The sequence below is a fragment of the Piliocolobus tephrosceles genome, chromosome 4 (assembly GCF_002776525.5).
Source record: "Piliocolobus tephrosceles isolate RC106 chromosome 4, ASM277652v3, whole genome shotgun sequence".
Lineage (NCBI taxonomy): Eukaryota > Metazoa > Chordata > Mammalia > Primates > Cercopithecidae > Piliocolobus > Piliocolobus tephrosceles.
In genome coordinates this window covers 141089602-141109209 of record NC_045437.1, presented here as the reverse complement: position 1 = coordinate 141109209, position 19608 = coordinate 141089602, and the positions used below count along the sequence as shown (strand labels likewise).

The 19608-nt window shown below is 37.0% G+C and overlaps 1 protein-coding gene across 8 annotated transcripts in view; it reads right to left on the bottom strand.

Moving 5' to 3' along the window:
- The window catches only part of CSNK1A1 (casein kinase 1 alpha 1), a 58116-nt gene that overhangs the window by 18440 nt on the left and 20068 nt on the right, over nucleotides 1-19608 (bottom strand). For 5 of the 8 annotated variants that reach the window (XR_002734688.3, XM_023226967.3, XM_023226968.3 and 2 more), the window contains exons 3-6: nucleotides 12992-13118; nucleotides 7865-7963; nucleotides 5403-5486; nucleotides 669-808 (exon numbers count right to left, since the gene is read on the bottom strand). Coding sequence is in view for 7 of the 8 variants with exons in the window: in XM_023226967.3 (XP_023082735.1) it covers nucleotides 669-808; nucleotides 5403-5486; nucleotides 7865-7963; nucleotides 12992-13118 (450 nt within the window). In the remaining variant the exon portion in view is untranslated. The remainder of the gene's footprint in view (nucleotides 1-668; nucleotides 809-5402; nucleotides 5487-7864; nucleotides 7964-12991; nucleotides 13119-19608) is intronic. The other 3 variants (XM_023226970.3, XM_023226971.3, XM_023226969.3) reach the window with 1 other exon arrangement.

Genomic DNA, 19608 nt, shown 5'->3' with positions numbered 1-19608 from the left:
ATATTTCTTAAGCCTGACATTCTTGGTATGAGGTTGTTTAACCTGGAGGCATATCATTGTTTTTTTCCACTTATCACTTCTATGCTTGTTTTAAGGAGCGAAAAGTGACTGTAAAAGATGCAAGGAACTTGAAACTCTAGAACTCACGTGAAGAAACAGGAAGAGAGCAGAGACTGTGACATTTTTTTACTTGAAACTAGATCCTATTAATTTACATATTTGAGTGAAGTGTAACAGGAGATGGTCCATCAACCCACTTTTGGTTTATTAGGATACTGATAACATTTTCCTTTCAAAAATAAATAATGCATTCTTCCCAAACTCAACATGAATTACTAAAGTATAAAAAGCCCCAAATAGCTTCAAAAATATATGTACTATCTTCAGCTGCAAAAAGAAACGTCAACATTGCACTTATGCTTCTAACTTTATATCACGCAGTATTTTCCCCCCAAGAGACAACCTTCAATAACAACAAAAAATTCAAAAGATCTCATTTAACAGTCTTCTCTACACTGTCTAAAGGAACAGGTAAAATGATTAATAAGCATCCTTCAAATTCTCAGCCAAGAAACACCCTCAGACATTGTAAGAAACTAAAATATTTCAAAAACCCATTGATGGCTTCTGCTGTGGCTACGATAAGCACATTCCATTTTTGAACTTACCTCTGCTCAATACCAAGATGTGCATTGATGCTAGCATATCGGGCAGTGCCAGTGAGGTTTTTATCTTCTCTGTATGGTATGTGTTGCCTTGTCCTGTTGTCTCTGTACTTTTTGGCCAAACCAAAATCAATAAGGAATAACTTTAAAAGAGAAATACAGAAACATTAGGTTTCCAACCTTGTTCAATTAAACTGCTTCTTATTCATTAAACAGTATCTATTCTATGCATTCGAATATATCAAAATAAAGTATCCTAAGTATTAATAGAACAGATAATCAACAGACTTAACACCCCCCCATAAGCTTTTACTAGTCTTCATCAATAAATCAAGTTAAAAAAAAAAAAAAGTCTAGTAGTTTATCCTTGTCATCTGCAGATTTTGCAGGCCCATTTCATTACATACTCAGGAGCCTATCTTTATAAAGTAAGAAACATATACATGCCTGACAGCAGAAGCAACAAGTGTGCTATTTGTCATGACACCTGATAGTCTATATACCTGTTACTATTGGTAAACAAACATGAGGTTTCAAAATCTAGATATAATGGCCGAGTGCAGTAGCTCACGCCTATAATCCTAGCACATTGGGTGGCTGAGGCGGGCGGATAACTTGAGGTCAGGAGTTTGAGATCAGCCTGGCCAAACATGGCAAAGTCCTATCTCTACAAAAAATACAAAAATAGCCAGGCATGGTGGCACATGCCTGTAGTCCCAGCTACGCAAGATGCTGAGGCAGGAGAATTGCTTGAACCCGGGAGGCAGAAGCTGCAGTGAGCCAAGACCACGCCACTGCACTCCAGCCTGATCACAGAGCAAAACTGTCTTTAAAAAAGGAAAAAAAAAAAAAAAAAAAAATTCCAGATATAAGCTATCTGAACTCTTCCCTCCTACAAAGGCCACTCTTAAATCTGCCAACAGAATGCTTGTTATCTACCCTAAAAGTCTGACATTGCCAATGAAACTAAGACTTTTTATTAATAAAAACTACGACTTAGCACTGATATTATACACATGGGTCAGGTTAAACTTCTAGAAAATTTGACAAGTTGATATAAAAATCCCCCCAAAAAGCACTTAGCATTTAAATCAAGGTGGCTTACAATTAGCAGTTTAAGTGAGCTAACTAAAAACAAAACTAGTGTTTAGAACAAAATAACGTTTAGTGTTATTATGTCTATATGGTACTCAGGGAATAAGGTATTCATTTATAATGTAGCTAATTGTTGTATGTAATTCAAGTTTACACTCCAGAACTTAAGCCTTTTAAAAGCAAATAACTATTTTTATGAAAAAGAAAGCCAAAACATATTCATATTTACCTCCCATATGAAAAGAAATAATCTTTACTTAAAATTTTGGCTTTTGTCATAAAATCACCTATTTGCTATATTTTAATAAAAGTTAATCTACAGATATTAAGCTAGGCAGGTCTACGTGCCCTTACACTATATAGCCCTAGTCTACTGTGCTCCTAGTTAGTCCTAAATTTTGTAGTTCTTCTCTCCATTAGGCTATTGGGTCCCTTTTGACAGTTTATAATTTGTGATGTGCTGGCAAACTCGATCACCTAACCTGTAGATTTCATGTCAATAAATAAAGCAAGTTAGTGATTTAGGTTACAAAGATCTGACTAAGTACCTCTCTTAGGAGGATGAGTAACATCTATTTCAGCCAAGCATTATAACCTATTCTCAATTATACTTTGGACAGTAAAGACACTGACAGTTGAGCTTCAGTCACCATGTCAACAACGAGATACTGATTTTTACTTAGTCTACTATAAAAGAATGAAGATTAAATTATTAGTAAATGTTAACTGGATGAAGACTCTCTTAAGTAAAAAGATTAAACTCCCTTCCTAAGCAATCAAGTCATTACAGGAAAATTTGTGTTGTAAAACACTAAGAAATAAAGCTCATACTTTACGTTTCTCTTGATATGAAAACCAGATCAGTACACAAATATTAAAATGAGCAAAATACATTTGTTAAGCAAACAAAAATGATGATTAAGTTCTGCAGATTCATAGTGAAAAGAAAACATGGGGAAAATAAACACAAAAGGACATTCAGCTTCATGGTATTTTAAAATATCTCTAAGAAATACGTAGACATTGAATGAAGAGTGATTAGTACACAGAATTTCCTCCAGTTCACATTTTCTAGGATTGTTTCCTTTGGTACTTTAAAATGAAGGACAAAAGGGAAGAGCTCTGACATGAGTATGTCTAACAGTTTATTCTTGTCTAACTTTACATTCAATAGCTCCATTTGTGACTCAATAACCAGATACTTTCTCACAACCAAAAGACTGCTTTATAAAAATTCAGTGTTCACTGGAGAGTTCTTTCCTCCCACAACGCTAAAGGAGGAAACCTTATTTATCAAGAAAACTGCAAATATGTAAACACGATCTTCTTAAACATCTCAATCTGAAAACAAAAATCTAAAGAGCAAATAATTTTAAATGTTCTCCTCTTATAAAAACTGAAAATACGTCAGGAAAAAAATGTTACTACTGAACAAAGATAGCCTATTCTCAGTAAACAACTGAAAGGAAAACTACTTGAAATTAAAAAAGGAAATAAAACTCTTGGTGGTTCATTACCTTCAGGTACCTATCAAGCTTCTTTAGTAGCTCTCTGTATGCTTTGCTGTTTAAAACTAGTAAATATAAACATATAATGGAAGTGTTTACATGAAACCACATGATGCCAAAGATACAACCAAAAAGCTGTAAATATGGAAAGGCAGAACCAAATGAGGAAAAGTCAGTACCAAATGAGCGTAAGATAATGCATTTTTATTATAGGCTTTTATGTGCAAAGACACAGGCACTTCCTTCAATGGGTCAAGCTCCTTTTCTGTGGGTTTTTACTGACTACATGTTGTAAGTAAAATGTGTGTCCATTTTAAACAATGCAGCCTATTCTTCAAAGGCACAGGGAACTGAGTTGATAAACAGGGGATAATTTGACCAGGCGCAGTGGCTCATGCCTACAGTCCCAGCACTTTGGGAGACCAAGGCAGGTGGATCACTTGAGGTCAGGAGTTCAAGACGAGCCTGGCCAACATGGTAAAACCCCGTCTCCATTAAAATACAAAAATTAGCTGGGCATGGTGGTGTGCACCTGTAAACTCAGCTATTCAGGAGGCTGTGGCAGAACTGCTTGAACCTGGGAGGTGGAAGTTGCAGTGGGCCAAGACCATGCCATTGCACTCTACGCTCTAGCCTGGGCAACAGAGTGAAACTCCGTCTCAAAACAAAACAAACAAAACAAAACAAAACACCAAAAACAAAAAACAAAACCAAAAACCAAAAAAAGAGGGGGGATAATTCCATAATTCCATTCACTAGACGCACATTTTCTTTAAAATCACTGTTGCTAATTTTAGTGTTTAGTACTTGCAGCATTTTTTTTTCCTAACCAAGGGTCATAATTTCCCCTGCCCTTCTAAACTATTCACAAAGTCACTTTACTAAAAACCTAGCTAACCTGTATGTACAAAATCTAAACAATTTAATGCAACTTTCTATGTAAATTATTAAATGATGCTATGAAATGTAAGCAAAATATGTGAATGGGTAAGTAAAACTGAGGCACTATAAAACTAGAGTTTTATTCTTATAATATGCCTAATGATCCACCATCTACTGTCTTCCTCCCACCCCTTATCTAACTAGTCACAATACTTGGTACTTCTTTGCCTGAATAAAAATAACTGAATTTCTGAAACCTTTTTTAATAGCTGGAGGTGGTTCCTGGAATAAAGTTGGGCAGTGTGGAAAAGGATTAAATGATTATCTAGATGATACATGTGGATAATTAAGGTATTACAAAGTATGTTTTTTGTTTTTTGATTATTCATGCCAATACTTCCTCTTCACTGTATACTAAACTGAATGATTAAGATTCATTTGCTCAGAAGCATGAACATTTATGAACTTAAATTTTGTGAGAAAAAAAGCTATTTAACTTCAACAAAAGTATAACAAAATATGAAGAGTTCTACTTACAAATTTAGAAAATTAGTAGGGTGTTTTATCCAGCCTGTCAAAAACTAAATTTAATATATTTCGATGTATTACTAATGGTAATTTACCACATAGCTTGATAAGTGCTTAAGCTATGTTATTGTTATATTGTTAAGAATGCAGTATCTTCTAGTTCCAGAGCATATAATGCTCTGTAAATATCCATTTGCTAGAAGTTGAGAATACAGACTGAGGAAATAAGTTCTAGGAACACTAGATCTGAAATCTGATCTACACTTACCTGAAGTTCCTTAGGGAAGGGGAAGAGAGGTGAGGTAGAATATATTCATTATACAGCACTGAAGAACTGAATTTAAATATATTTCGTGCATTAAGTTGTGTAACTCCAAATAGATTTTTAAAAACTAACAATCTATCTCAAGTTTACTATTAGGTAAACAATTTCAATACTAGACCAACATCATTTCCTCATATGTATGTTACAGATCTAAGCATAATATCCTATTTTCATTTACCTTTTTTCTAAACTTTGTAAGTTTTAAGCAAAAGCCACAAAGAAATATCTTAGTAATGTTATGTTTGCCAAGTATGTCTGAATAATGCCAACGTAAGAGGTGCTTGAGCAAGATCTACATTCTCCAGAATTAAAACAAAACAAAAATCATCAAAATAAAACAATAAAAAAGAAAAGCACATGAATTTGGGATTGAGGTTGGAATAGGAGACAGTTTCAGACCTGGTTTAATCCTGAGAAAGATGGGTCCTGAGAAGTACTAACAGTCATGCTTCTTTTCCTCTTCCCCACTGGAGATTCTAAACACTAAACAGACAATAGAGGGTGGCAGTGCATCAAACAGTATTGCTTACATTGCAACAATGGCCGGCGCAGACAGGCAACACCGAGGCATTAGAGAAAGAACAGGGTAGCCAAATGCCATCCTTCTTCCACCAAGCACTGTAGCTTCTCAGTTTTCCAAATAAGAATCACATGCTCAAGAACATTTGAATTCTGGAAATTACTCAGGTTTTTAATGCCACTATTTTGTGTCACTGCCTGAAACAGGGATAGCAATGGTGACATTTGGCTCTTTAATTTTTTTAATCAAAAATGGGGAATTTAGATCTGCAATCTTTGGTACCACAATCTGCCCTTCCCCCCCAAAAAAGGTTGTACGGGGGAAAAAAATCTTCAGTAAGGAAGAGGTAGAAGGCATTTAGTCACCTTAAAATTTATTTTCGTAAGCATGCAGGGCTGATTACTGGAAGAGATGAGCAAATTCACTAAGATTGGAGTGGCCACTCCTAAATATCAAATTCAGAACAATTTTCCAAATAAGAAAATTTAACTTTAAAAATTGTCCTCAAAAGTCCCCCAAAACCTTTTTTCCCCATGAATAGAAAACTACTAGAACAAGCTGACCAAAGAATCCAGTCTCATACAACTGGCATTCTTCAAACTACAATACAGAAAACACTAAAAATCAACTACATAAACAAAACACTAATCTAAAATGTTCAAGAGCAACATTTAGCATTTGAATCTTAGTTGAGTAAAACACTTTGCTTCTACCCCAGGGCCTCTCTAAAACAATGTTAAACAGCAAGCAGCTCCACAAAATTATTTTTAATATCTGCAAGGAGAAAAGCAGACCTAAACCTCCTAAAAAGGTTTTCACCACTAGGTAACTTACACTATTAACAAGCTATTCTTAAGGGGGTTGTGGGGGGAAGGCAAAGTGATATCTAGGTCATCATTTAAATTTAAGGCAAAAACCATGTACTGCAATGTCAACGATGCAGAATAGGAATCACTGGTGATAATGGGTTTTTAGGGGGTAAGAAAACGGGAAGGAGAGGGCTGGGAAATGGCCAAGAAGATTGGAGTCAAATGGACAAAACTGCCCCAAAATTTAAGAACAGTAATTTTTTTTTTCAATTGAATTACCAGGCTTTACAGTAATAAAAACCTGGATACTTCAGAGAAAAGCTACAAAATATTTTTTAATGCAACTTGGGAATGACAAGATGTGTGTATATTTAAACACCTTTCATTATTTAAAGCTGAACAAAAATATATAATTTCCTAAAACCTGATCAGACCAACATCAGTATCTCACATTAACAAATAACACCAATTCTAATGGTAATGGCTCCCAGTTGGCATTCATACAGGCAAACAAAGGTAAACATTTATAGCTAGACCTAAAAACACCAAACATTTCCTAATAGTTTAGCAAAACAAATGGGCATCTTCCTTCCAAAAACAAAACAAAAAAGCCACAAAAACAAAAAAGCCCCCAAGTTGTCCTGAAGTTGAGAATTTCTATCAGATAGATCATCAGATCACAACATGCTTAGTGCATTGCCAATGCTGCCTGTCTGCCCGAGCTCAACATAGTATCGATAAAGAAAGCAATTCACTCAGTAAGACTAATCATTGCAGAAAAAAATGTCAACACAATTAGTTTCTAACTGCAATCATGCGCCACTAACTAAAACCCAATCACCCCATAAATTGAACCACTCTCACAGACCCCAAATGAACACTAGTTTTGTTGTATGAATGTTCATTTCACTTGTCTACATTTTCCTTTAAAGGGAGAGGAAGGGGTGGAGAACTCACCCAATTTGGCACCCAAGTAAAAAACTGTCAACTACTTTTGAAGCAGGCTCAAAGTTATCCTTTTAAATACACAAATTCAAGGACTGAAGAATTCTCATTATCAACCATGCTCAGTCAGCAAATGTTAACACCATGGTGACAGATAAGTCAGTGTTCCCACACTGGCACAAGCACATATATTATAAAAACCCACACTTCAGAGCCAAAGGTTAAAATCTGGTTTTAAGCATTCAGGAAGAAAAGAATATGGGGGTTTCTGCTATTTTTGTAAATGAAAAATAGATACAACTGTTCAACAGTTAAATAACTTAGACAACTACAGTTCATTATACAGCCCTTAGAATTTTATATTTCCATATAGGTAACTAACCTCAGTTGGGTAAGTTGAAGAGAATTTATTTCAAGTTACTAAGTTAATGGAGTTAGCTGATTATCCTTATAGCACAATCTTTTAAAGCAACTGTCAACAGCAAATTCAACTTACTATGGCTTTTTAAAAGATTGAAAAGTTTACCAAAGCAATTCTTGTTGAAACTTTACTCTTTGTTCTTTCATGCAAAGAGCATTTGACTAACCTTATTACAGTGACGCCCAATACCCATTAGGAAGTTATCTGGTTTAATGTCTCTGTGTATAAAATTCTTTGTATGCACATATTCAATTCTACTGATCATCTGGAAAAAAAGGAAGGGAGAGATAATTGAGTTAAGCAATAAATGAAAAAAACACATTATTTCTTAAGTATTTCAGTATCTCAATTATTTAGAGTTCACAAAGACAGTGTCAGAAAAAATGAAATGGAAAGGACAACTAAGTTCTCCATTTATTTCTAAGTTAATGGATATCTAAGCATACACCTGCTGTGTCCTTTGGCTTCACCTTCTAGTACTGATGATTAAAACCATGGCAGGGTCTAATCCCATAGGAAGACTTGGTGTTTGTGATTTTCAAATAATAAAAGGAATACCTTTAGAATTGTTCAGTTGCTACGATAAAAGGAAATAAAATAAAAACTTCCCACACTCAATCCTAGGCCTTCTAAAGTAACCTGTTAAAATGGCCTGGTATTACCCAGACCTAATTCCATGCTATAAGATATACACATGCACACAGACACACATATATTTGGGAGTGGGAAATGTTGACAGATTGGCAGATAAAGCTATATGTAGTTGTTAAAATTCTCATATAATCTCATTTCAAAAGTTAAATATTAAACATGCCATTCTTAAAAGCTTTCCTTAATCAATTTCTTGGAAATTATGCAAAGTCAAACATTATAGCTCAAATATCCTTTTTAATGGCTACAGATATTCTGTGGCAGAGATGTTATGTCTTCCCCAACTCACAGTATTCTCAGATTGTTTTCCACTTTCTCCTCCTATAAATAATGCCATTAATAGACATGTATCTTTACCCACTAGTGCTTTTATTTCTATGGGCTTCAAACCCCATATAATTATGGGGAGTTGCTGGGTTGAAGGGTGTATTTTTCATTTTGATAGATAATATCACACGCCTTTCACAACAGGCTGTAACAATTTGGATTTACTCTTCTGTTTTTTTTTTTTGAGACAGGGTCTCGCTCTGTCACCTAGGCTGAAGTGCAGTGAAGTGACCATAACTCACTGCTGCCTCAACCTTCCAGGCTCCAGTGATCCTCACGCTTCACCCTCTGGAGTAGCTGAAACTGTAAGGTGCATGCCACCACACCTGGCTAATTTTTTTGCATCAGCTAATTTTTAATTTTTGGTAGACAGGATATCGTTATGCTGCCCAAATGCTCTTGAACTCCTAGGTTGAGGAGATCCTCCTGCCTCAACCTCCCAATGTGGTAGGATTACAGGCGTGAACTACCATGCCTGGCCTTCATTTAGGAGTAAATCCTTCCATGAGGATTTTTTTTTTTTTTTTTTTTTTTGAGACAAGAGTCTCACTCACTCTGCTGCCCAGGCTGGAGTACAGTGGTGCAATCTCAGCTCACTGCAACCTCCGCCTTCTGGGTTCAAGCGATTCTCCCGCCTCAGCCTCTGGAGTAGTTGGGATTATAGGCATCCGCCACACGCCTGGGTACTTTTTTGTATTTTTAGTAGAGATGGAGTTTTGCCATGTTGGTTTTGAGCTCCTGGCCTAAAATGATCCACCTGTCTTGGCCTCCCAAAGAGCTGGGATTACAGGCGTGAGCCACTGCGCCTGGCCCTTCTATAAGGATTTACTCTTCTATGTACTGTCAAGCTCCACTCTTTGCCTATTTTTCTTTCAGCCTATTGTCTTCTTGTTAGCTTTTAGGAGTTCTCATCATACAACAAACAATCTTTTATCTGTCATTATGTAAACAGATTTAAAGTAAGTATTTTTTAGTTTGACTGTTTATGGCATTTCTTGTATACAATAGAAGTTTTTTTTTTTTTTTTTTTTGAGACAGAGTCTCACTTTGTCACCCAAGCTGGGGTACCGTGGCAAGATCATGGCTCACGGCAGCCTCAACCTCCGGGACTCAAGTGATCGTTTCAGCTTAGCCCCCTGAGAAGCTGGGACTACAAACGTGCACATTACCATGCCCAGCTACTTTTTGTATTTTTTGTGGAAAGTAGGGTATCGTTATGTTGCCCAGGCTGGTCTTGAACTCCTGAGCTCAAGTGATCCTCCCACTTCAGCCTCCCAAAGTGCTGGGATTGCTGGCATGAGCCACCACACCCAACCTCTATCTTTTCTATAAGACACTTACTTAGAAGTTGTATTTTTAAATAGATTCTGTATCCATAGACTGCCAACATTATCTTTTTGTCCATATGCTCTTGCTCTTCCCAGTAGTATGTGTTAGGATTCTATTTTTTATTTGTCCCCATTTTCCCCAGAGCTTTTATTATCATGAATACACAGATTCTAAATTGTACTCTTCTACCTTGACGAATGTCTTCTGAAGCCAAACCAGTAATCTCTGGCTTAAACAACTTATACCTGTTACCTATCATCTACAGAGCAAGACTTAGGTGTTAACTACCTCAAATGAAAGCTTTCTTGTATCTCCCTTCTTCAGAATTACATTTTTTCACATTTGTCACCCGTGTACCCAACAGAGACTTCTACAACTCTACAACAAGGATGGAACATCTTATTTTTCCATCTTTCTTTGTTAGACTCTAAGTTTCTTTCTAGAGGGAAGAGACTAATTCTTATTTTTGCCACCCCAACCCCCAGCACTAAGTACAGTGGTAGGATCTCAATACATGTTCAATGTATGGATGCTTACGTGTTACTGAACAAATAAAATATAAGCCATAACTCTTATTAGGATTCACTCATATATGCTAGTTAAAACATATTAGGCTGGGCGCGGTGGCTCACGCCTGTAATCCCAGCACTTTGGGAGGCCGAGACGGGCGGATCATGAGGTCAGGAGATTGAGACCATCCTGACAAACACGGTGAAACCCCGTCTCTACTAAAAATACAAAAAAATTAGCCAGGCGTGGTGGCGGGCGCCTGTAGTCCCAGCTTCCAGGGAGGCTGAGGCAGGAGAATGGCGTGAACCCGGGAGGCGGAGGAGCTTGCAGTGAGCAGAGATCACGCCACTGCACTCAGCAGAGATCACGCCACTGCACTCCAGCCTGGACAACAGAGCGAGAGTCCATCTCAACAACAACAAAAAAACACAAAACAAAACAAAAAAAATTAAAGGCTTTTTTTTTTCCCCTTGGAGATGGAGTCTCGTTCTATCCCCCAGGCTGGAGTGTAGTGGCACGAACTTTGCTCACTGCAATCTCCACCTCCTGGGTTCATGCGATTCTCATGCCTCAGCCTCCCGGGTAGCTGGGATTACAGGCGTGAGCCACCATGCTCAGCTAATTTTTGTACTTTTAGAAGAGATGGGTTTCACCATGTTGGCCAGGCTGGTCTCGAACTCCTGACCTCAGGTGATCTACCGGCCTTGGCCTCTCAAAGTGCTGGGACTATAGGCGTGAGCCACCAAGCCCGGCCGATACTAAAGGCTGTTAACTTAAAAGAGATGGGGCCTTGGCTCTATCGCTCAGGCTGGAGTGCAGTGGCATTACTACAGATCACTGTAGCCTGGGAACTCCTGGGCTCAAGAGATCCTCCTGTCTCAGTCTCCCAAAGTGCCAGATTACAGGCAAGAGCCAGTATGCCAGGCCACTTTTAACCTTTTAATGCTTGAGTTTGTTTTGTGCCACAAATATCACAATTTGCTCACATTTGCTTGAGCCACTCAGTACTTTTAAGGTTAAGAAGCTTGGGGAGTATCAGGTGCTGATTACATAAAATGGGTACTACTTTCTAATCCTTTGAATTATTTGTCATTGATCTATACTAGTTGTATACATTTATGGGGTGTGTGTGATATTTTGATGCATGTATACAATGTGTAATGATCAAATCAGGGTAGTTGGAATATTCATTACTTCAAACATTTATATTTTGTGTTGGGAACATTACAATTCTACTCTTCTAGCTATTTTTGAAATAAACGATAAGCTATTGTTAACTATAAGTTCCCTACTATACTATGTAATACTAGAACTTATTCCTCCTAACTGTATTTTTGTGCCCATTAACCTACTTCTCTTCATCCTTCTGAATTTACAAACTTACTAAAATTCCACTTCAAATACCAATTCTGTTTATCTCATTATACTTTATGACATCCAATCTGTATTTTTAAATGTCATTCTCTTCATAGTATTTTTATAAGCACACCGAGTTTAACTTGAAGCACTTCCAACATTTTCCTGCCCTTAAAGGCAACAAATATTGATCAAAATAAAAAATTATACATTTCTTGATATTTACCAATTATTATCTTAATGTATTATCTTTTCCCTTAAGGTTTGTTCCTTATTCTATCTTTCTCATTTCTTAAGATCAAAATATCCAAACTTTGGCTGTAAAAACCATTTAATCTAACCTATAGCCAATGCATCAATCTAATTCATGACATCTTCAAAATTTCCTAGGTCTTAAGTAATACAAATGGTTGAGAATCCATTACAACAAGCAGCATCTACTTGGTTAAAAAATTATTCCTCCATCCTGGCTAACACCGTGAAACCCCGTCTCTACTAAAAATACAAAAAACTAGCCGGGCGAGGTGGCGGGCGCCTGTAGTCCCAGCTACTCCGGAGGCTGAGGCAGGAGAATAGCGGGAACCCGGGAGGCAGAGCTTGCAGTGAGCTGAGATCCGGCCACTGCACTCCAGCCTGGGCGATAGAGCGAGACTCCGTCTCAAAAAAAAAAAAAAAAAATTATTCCTTAAATTACTTCAGGACCTTTTTATCCTCAAAAACATAGCTTTTCTAAGAGTCCCACACATAATACATAATATTAAATTTTGCTTAATTTAACCAAAATGTCAATATACATTTATCTACAATTACATGCATACATATACTCTAAACTCTTTCTTCAAACAAAATCTTACAATAACCTGCTATATTTGACACTAAAACTTCATCTGAAGGAGCAGACTGAAAACTACTAGACTATAGATGAGTAAGAAACCAAGATAATTCCAGTTTTTGTCTTATTCCCATAGGAAAATATCTACAAATTACATTATTTTTTTTTTTCTGCCTATGCTAAGGTTAAATAGTGATGCACAGGATTTTAATACTCTGATTTACATATAATGAAATTCCAGTCAACAGTACTATTCTCAGTTTATATTCTAATCAAAATTTCACATACCTGGTCAGCTAACATAAGTACAGTTTTCATTGTGAACCTTCTTGAACAGAAATTGAAGAGGTCTTCGAGGCTAGGTCCCAGAAGATCCATGACTAGTACATTGTAGTCTTTTTCCTGACCATACCACCTAACGAAACAAAAGGAGAAGAGAGGGTATTACAAAAAGTTATCACTTAATATCATCAACCCTAAGAATAAGATAGTTTTCTTTCTCTGACTAGGTATTATTTAAGGCGACTGTTCCCCTACTCGGGAGACGAACTCACTAATTAACTACAAGGCCCAAGACAAAACAAGGGTAATGAGACTTTTTTTTCCCTGTCATGCAACTCTTCTCCTATATAGATAGGAAATGCATAGTAGCCTTAAAATCTCCTGTTAGCAGGGCAGCTGGATTTTATACCCACTGGCCACTGATTCCTGTGGCCTTTAGCAAATTCCTTAATCTCATCTGAATTTACTTTGTAACAGAAGAAATGAAGATGACTCTATCAGTCATTCCAAAATGTTTCAGAAAGCAAAGATTCCTTTTATCTGAACTCCCATCCCAGTTCCTACCAAACTGCATTTAATCAATAACTACTTATTCAAAAGGGAGTCATATTTTTGCTTAGTTTCAGATCACAGAAAATAACCTGTATAACAAAGCAATGACATTTATTTGCTTTTAACTGGAATCATGTTTTAATTATCCTGGGCTGCATTACTGTATACAATGTGTCCCTAATAACTCAAGAAGTATCAATTGCCAATTTCATTTATCCCAAGGACTGAAAATCACTGCAATAAATTATTTCAAATTTTGATGCCTATGATTCTGGTAATAGTACTTTCCTTAAAAGAAGCACTATCATTTTTCTTTCAAACTTTTCTAGATATCAAATTCTGCTAGGAAAATTGGGTAATACTTAAAATTTTGTTTAAAAAGTTATTTTAAAGCTTAAACTGGAGTCATTTTTTTGTTAACTCTGAAAAGAACCAGCACCAAAATTTACCATATCTGGAAAGCTTATGTTTTAAAAATATTCAAAAGGGGAGAACAGGCTTTTCTTTCTTTTCCTTCCTTCCTCCTTATTTATCTATTTATTCATTTATTTTTAGACAGGGTCTCGCTCTGTTGCCAGGCTGGGGTGCAGTGGCGCAATCACAACTCACTGCAGCCTTTGACCTTCTGATTTCAAGCAATCCTCCTATTTCAGCTTCCCAAGTAGCTGGGACGATAGACATGCCATCATGCCCAGCTAAATTTTTAAAACGTTTTTGGTAGAGGCAGGGTCTTTTAAATTTCATGTAAAGGCAGAGTCCCCCTATGTTGCCCAGGCTAGTCTGTAACTTCTGGGCTCAAGAGATCCTCCTGCCTCAGCCTCCCAAAGCACTGGTATTACAGGTTGAACCACTGTACCTCACCAGCTTTTTAAATAAACTAAAATCTGTGTCAAAATTATAACAAGTATCAGTCAAGTAGGAAACTGTTTAGTGCCATTTCTTGCTTTGCTGATAAATGCCAATGATTCAAGAAAATCAATATTAAAACTAGAGTATGAGGATTTAATCTTTTAATAATATTTTTTTAGAAAATGCAATGATAACTATACAGATGTGCTACTCTTGTGTTTCTTCTTTAAGAAAATAGTCTATTCTAATTAGTGGTCCTGGGCACCCATTAACCCTTGATGGCATCTACCAAAACTACAGAAATTTCAGGCTTAGCACCTGAGAAAGGGCAGAGGGGAAGCCTCAAATCAAATAGTTTTAATTTCAGACCTATTCAGATAGGTCTCATAGTCAGGTATAATAAATATGCTCCCTGGAATCTTATGTTGAGAGTAAGCGATCCTAAGAGGATTATAAGCCAAAAAGTTCAGTTCCTTCCTACGACTTTTGTTTCAGTTGTTCTTGAGAACTACTTCCCAAACCTGACATGTGGATAACTGTCAAGCACACAAAAATCAAATCCATTTCCACATCCTCTTTGCAGAAAAAGATAATCCAGTAAGGGAAGAGTGTCTGCTTAACCTTCTAGAGGCCTTGCCCACTAGCTAGGAAACAAATGTGTGAACGTGATAGCAAAAGAGCCAGTTTTTTTTTTTTTTTTTTTGAGAGTTTCTCGCTCTGTCCCCCAGGCTGGAGTGCAGTGGTGCGATCTTGGCTCACTGCAACCTCTGCCTCCCAAGCAGCTGGGATTATAGGCACCTGCCACCACACCCAGCTATTTTTTGTATTTTTAGTAGAGACAGGGTTTCACATTGTTGGCCAGGCTGGTCTTGAACTCCTGACCCCAGGTGATCCACCTCTCGGCCTCCCAAAGTGCTGGGATTACAGGTGTGAGCCACTGCACCCAGCCAGAAGAGACAGTTTTGTCCATATTGCTTAAAACAGTGTACTAAAGCTGCTGTTATTTTCCCTCTTCCACTCTTTATTCTCCCTATGGGAATTCAACACCCTTCACATTCGCTGAAAACATTTACTTGAAAGAAGCTCACAGTGATGCTTTGGGTAATACATAAGTAACAGTATTAAAAGGTAAGTGATAAAGCAAATAAGCTGTGTTCTCCTTTCTCTTTTCCTCATTTTATTTTCTTCTGTTATTTTCCCTCTTCCTTTTTACGTGATAGGCAAATCTGGACTAGAGAGCTGTCACAAACCTACCATTATAAACATTCAACACTTGTTTAATAGAAACCTAAATTGATCTAGGCTTTTAAGAAAAAGAGAACACCATATCCAGAAAGAGCTAAGGAAGTAAAAAGGCACAAAAAGTCAAATAGGCAAAAGGGAAGGCATAAATCAACTCTTATTTATAAGACCATGTCTCAGCTCTAGACAGGTTTCCACTGATGGCTCAGATGTAAAACTACAAAAAATAAGCAAATGTTATAACCATCCATCTAAGCCCAAACACAAACCTGTAATGTAAAAGGCACAAATTCAGACTTTATATTTTCATGCAATTAACATGATTTCATAAAGAAATCATCTGCAAAGCAAGCCTCTAACAAAATCACCTGCATGTAAGCCTCGAACTCCCTTAATAATTAGAAACTGGGAAGAATTAGATGAATTGAGAAGCACATTTAAAACACACATTATTGCACACTCTTAACCCTTGCTTAAATTTATCAACACAAGACATATTCACTATTCTCAAAGTCAGGAGGATTAAATACTTCATTGAAAATAGCTAAAAAAAAAAAAAGCATTTCAAAGGCATTTTTCCTTGTGGAGCAACCATGCAGTTCTAAAACAACTAGGACTTTCTTTTCTATGGACTGGTACTATAACTCCTTAAAGCTAAGAGACAGGTGTTTGCATCTTTCACACTTCCTTTGGTCTCAAGAAATATATAACTTAATTCTCTAAAGCTAGCACGTCACACCCTCCATCTGTGCTTTTCCATCTGGACTAACTCATTCAGACATTATCACACACAGATTCAGAATAAGAAGTGGTGTTCTGCTTATTCCAATCTTACTTATTCTTAGTTTCTACCTTCACCTCCATGCTTCCCACGTCTATTCTGAGAGCTTTTCTCTACCTTCAGTCCCAACCTTAAAACCCAGATGCCAAAGAAACCTTCCTTATGTCATGATCCCACATTGGTCTCCTATTTCCTAGAATTCCCAAAGCCATTAACTATTGCTTGTATCCACAGTCTTAACCCCTTGACAATATTCATCTACTGTTACTTTGGTGTTTGTCTCTATACCTGGTAGGATAGAGCTTACAGCTTTATTTTTATTTGAATAGTCTTTTCACAGAACCTGAGTAATGAAAAAGCACTAACCTGATTCTCTGAGGCCATTTAAGTTTATAGTCTCAAACACCAACACAAAAACCTCACTCTTATTGTCTACTTTCTAGGCCTTCAAACTAGAAACCACAGGTCTTACCTTTAGACATTTTTAAGTACAAGATGTGTTGCTACTAAGCATACAGTGGTAAAGTTATGTGCATATTGCAGGTACTCAGGTATTTATGAGACTAAAAAAAGTACTCCAATTGATTTGGACTTTATTTTTCCTAATAGTCACAAAACATTTTAAAAAAATCAAGTAATTTAATGGGTGAAAGTAAAAATAATAACAATTTTAAAAAGACAAAATGTTCAGCGATCTCATTTTCCATTTGTTTCAAATCTATACCTTTAGACTTCAGTGTTACCTAAAAGTAGGCTGAAGAATGAGTTCATAATTTATACAACCATCATTACTTCCTTACAGCATAATAAAAGTATCTAAGGTCTGAAGATGATGCCAAGAGAAGACAAGGTCTCTCTCTCTGCTCTTATGCCCTTTCCTCTAAATGCATATCCAAATTAAATCCAATTTAAAAATTAAGACATACACAAAAAGCACAAATGTAAGACAATACATGCAAAAGTCAATGAGACTGACAAAAAATGCTAACACAATTCACACAAAAGATCAATGAGAACTAAATCTGTCTAAAGATGTATTAGGAAAATAGTCTGCTACCAGTCAGATCCTGAAGGATGAACAGTGTTTTGATAAACAAGGCAGAAGAGGGCTTACCAGGCAGGGGCAAATCATTTTGGAGCATGGGCTGTCATAAAGGGAAGAGTCAAGGTCGCAGATACATAGGAGCTGTAGTATAGGTTCTTCAGTGCAAGGCTTATGAGCTTTACATGCTGTAAATAACTGGGAGAACTATTACTACAGTTTGTGGCTGAGATGTAATTAAAAATCAGTATTTATTAGCCTTGGCATCAGTATACAATATGGAAATGGAGGAGTAGGCGAAGGAATGACAATGACATGGTTACCAGTTAGGAAGTGTTTGTTATACTATAGCCGGAGATTTCAAGCTAGGGGTTTACTTTTTCTGAAAAATCTCTTCATGAAAATGGGAGTATTTGAGGAAAAAAAAATACATATTTTTCATATAAAAATAAATTTAAGTATTACTATGAAACCTAGAATATTCCAGAATAAATCAGTGTGATTAATGTAATATGCACTTTAAAGTACCCAAATATATGTTAGCTCCATCACCATGACTAGGACAAAAATAACAGTAAAAAAAAATTTAATCTTCCCCTTCAGACTATCAACTTAATTAGGGGTAGTCATTATATCTGTCTTGTTCACAATCCTGTATTCCCAGGATACACAAGAAATACTCAAAACATTTGCTGAGTAAAATAATGAAAACTCATATTAGAAGCTGTAACAGTCTAGGGAATGCCTGATTTGGCAGATAAGGAAAACAAAACAAGAAATGCAGAAACACTCCCTGCACTCAAAGTTAAGTCATCAGGAAGCATCTATTTATCCCTAATTCAAATAAGCCAAATAATTATAGAAGTAAAAAGTCATTTTCCAATCTTTCGGTTATTAATGTCAGAGTCTTCAGTGAACAATTAAAAAGTATCAACACTGAATCAGAGCTATAATATATCCAATTTTTTTTTTTTTTTTTTTTGAGACAGTCTCACTCTGTCACCGAGGCTGGAGTGCAGTGGCCGTATCTCAGCTCACTGCAAGCTCCGCCTCCCGGGTTTATGCCATTCTCCTGCCTCAGCCTCCCGAGTAGCTGGGACTACAGGCGCCACCACCTCGCCCGGCTAGTTTTTTTGTATTTTTAGTAGAGACGGGGTTTCACTGTGTTAGCCAGGATGGTCTCGATCTCCTGACCTCGTGATCCGCCCGTCTCGGCCTCCCAAAGTGCTGGGATTACAGGCTTGAGCCACCGCGCCCGGCCTAATATATCCAATTTTAACAGCACCTATAAGATATCCTGAAGATACTGTCTCTCAAACTTAGTCACTTGCCAACCCATCATCATCCAACCTTTATGCTCCTTTTTATGGGAGCAGAAAAGGAATGTGGCCTAGCAAGATCTTGCTGAACTGTAAGAACTAGCTCAAATTGTCTCTTTAGGATACTATTGCTAACAGTTCCAGCTACTCAGGCCGAGGGCGGTGGCTCACGCCTGTAATCCTAGCACTTTGGGAAGCTGAGGCCGGCGGATCATGAGGTCAGGAGTTCGTGACCAGTCTGACCAATATGGTGAAACCCGGTTTCTACTAAAAATACAAAAATTAACCGGGCATGGTGGTGGGCACCTATAGTACCAGCTACTCAGGAGACTGAGACAGGAGAATTGCTTGAACCCAGGCAGCAGAGGTTGCCATGAACTGAGATCTCACCATTGCACTCCAGCCTGGATGACAAAGCAAGACTCCGTTTCAAAAAAAGAAAAACCAAACAAACCAAAAAAAAAAAAAAAAGTTCCAGCTACTCTGTTCCCTTTTCTCTAAAATCCTTTTATTTTTCCTATACACTCATATTTGTGTATGCCATTCTTAACAGCTATTTGCCATTCATTATATACAGATATATTCTCAAAACCACAGATACTTCTTCTCACCATACATCTCTTCTCAGCATAATGTTTTAAATACATAAAATACAAGGCATCATAAAGAAAATAAATTATAGCAAAATTGAACTAGCATAAAATTACTTCTAAAAAATCAATTTTGGGGCCAGGCACGGTGGCTCATGCCTGTAATCCCAGCACTTTGGGAGGCCAAGGCGGGTGGATCACCTGAGGTTGGGAAATTGAGACCAGCCTGATAAACATGGAGAAATCCT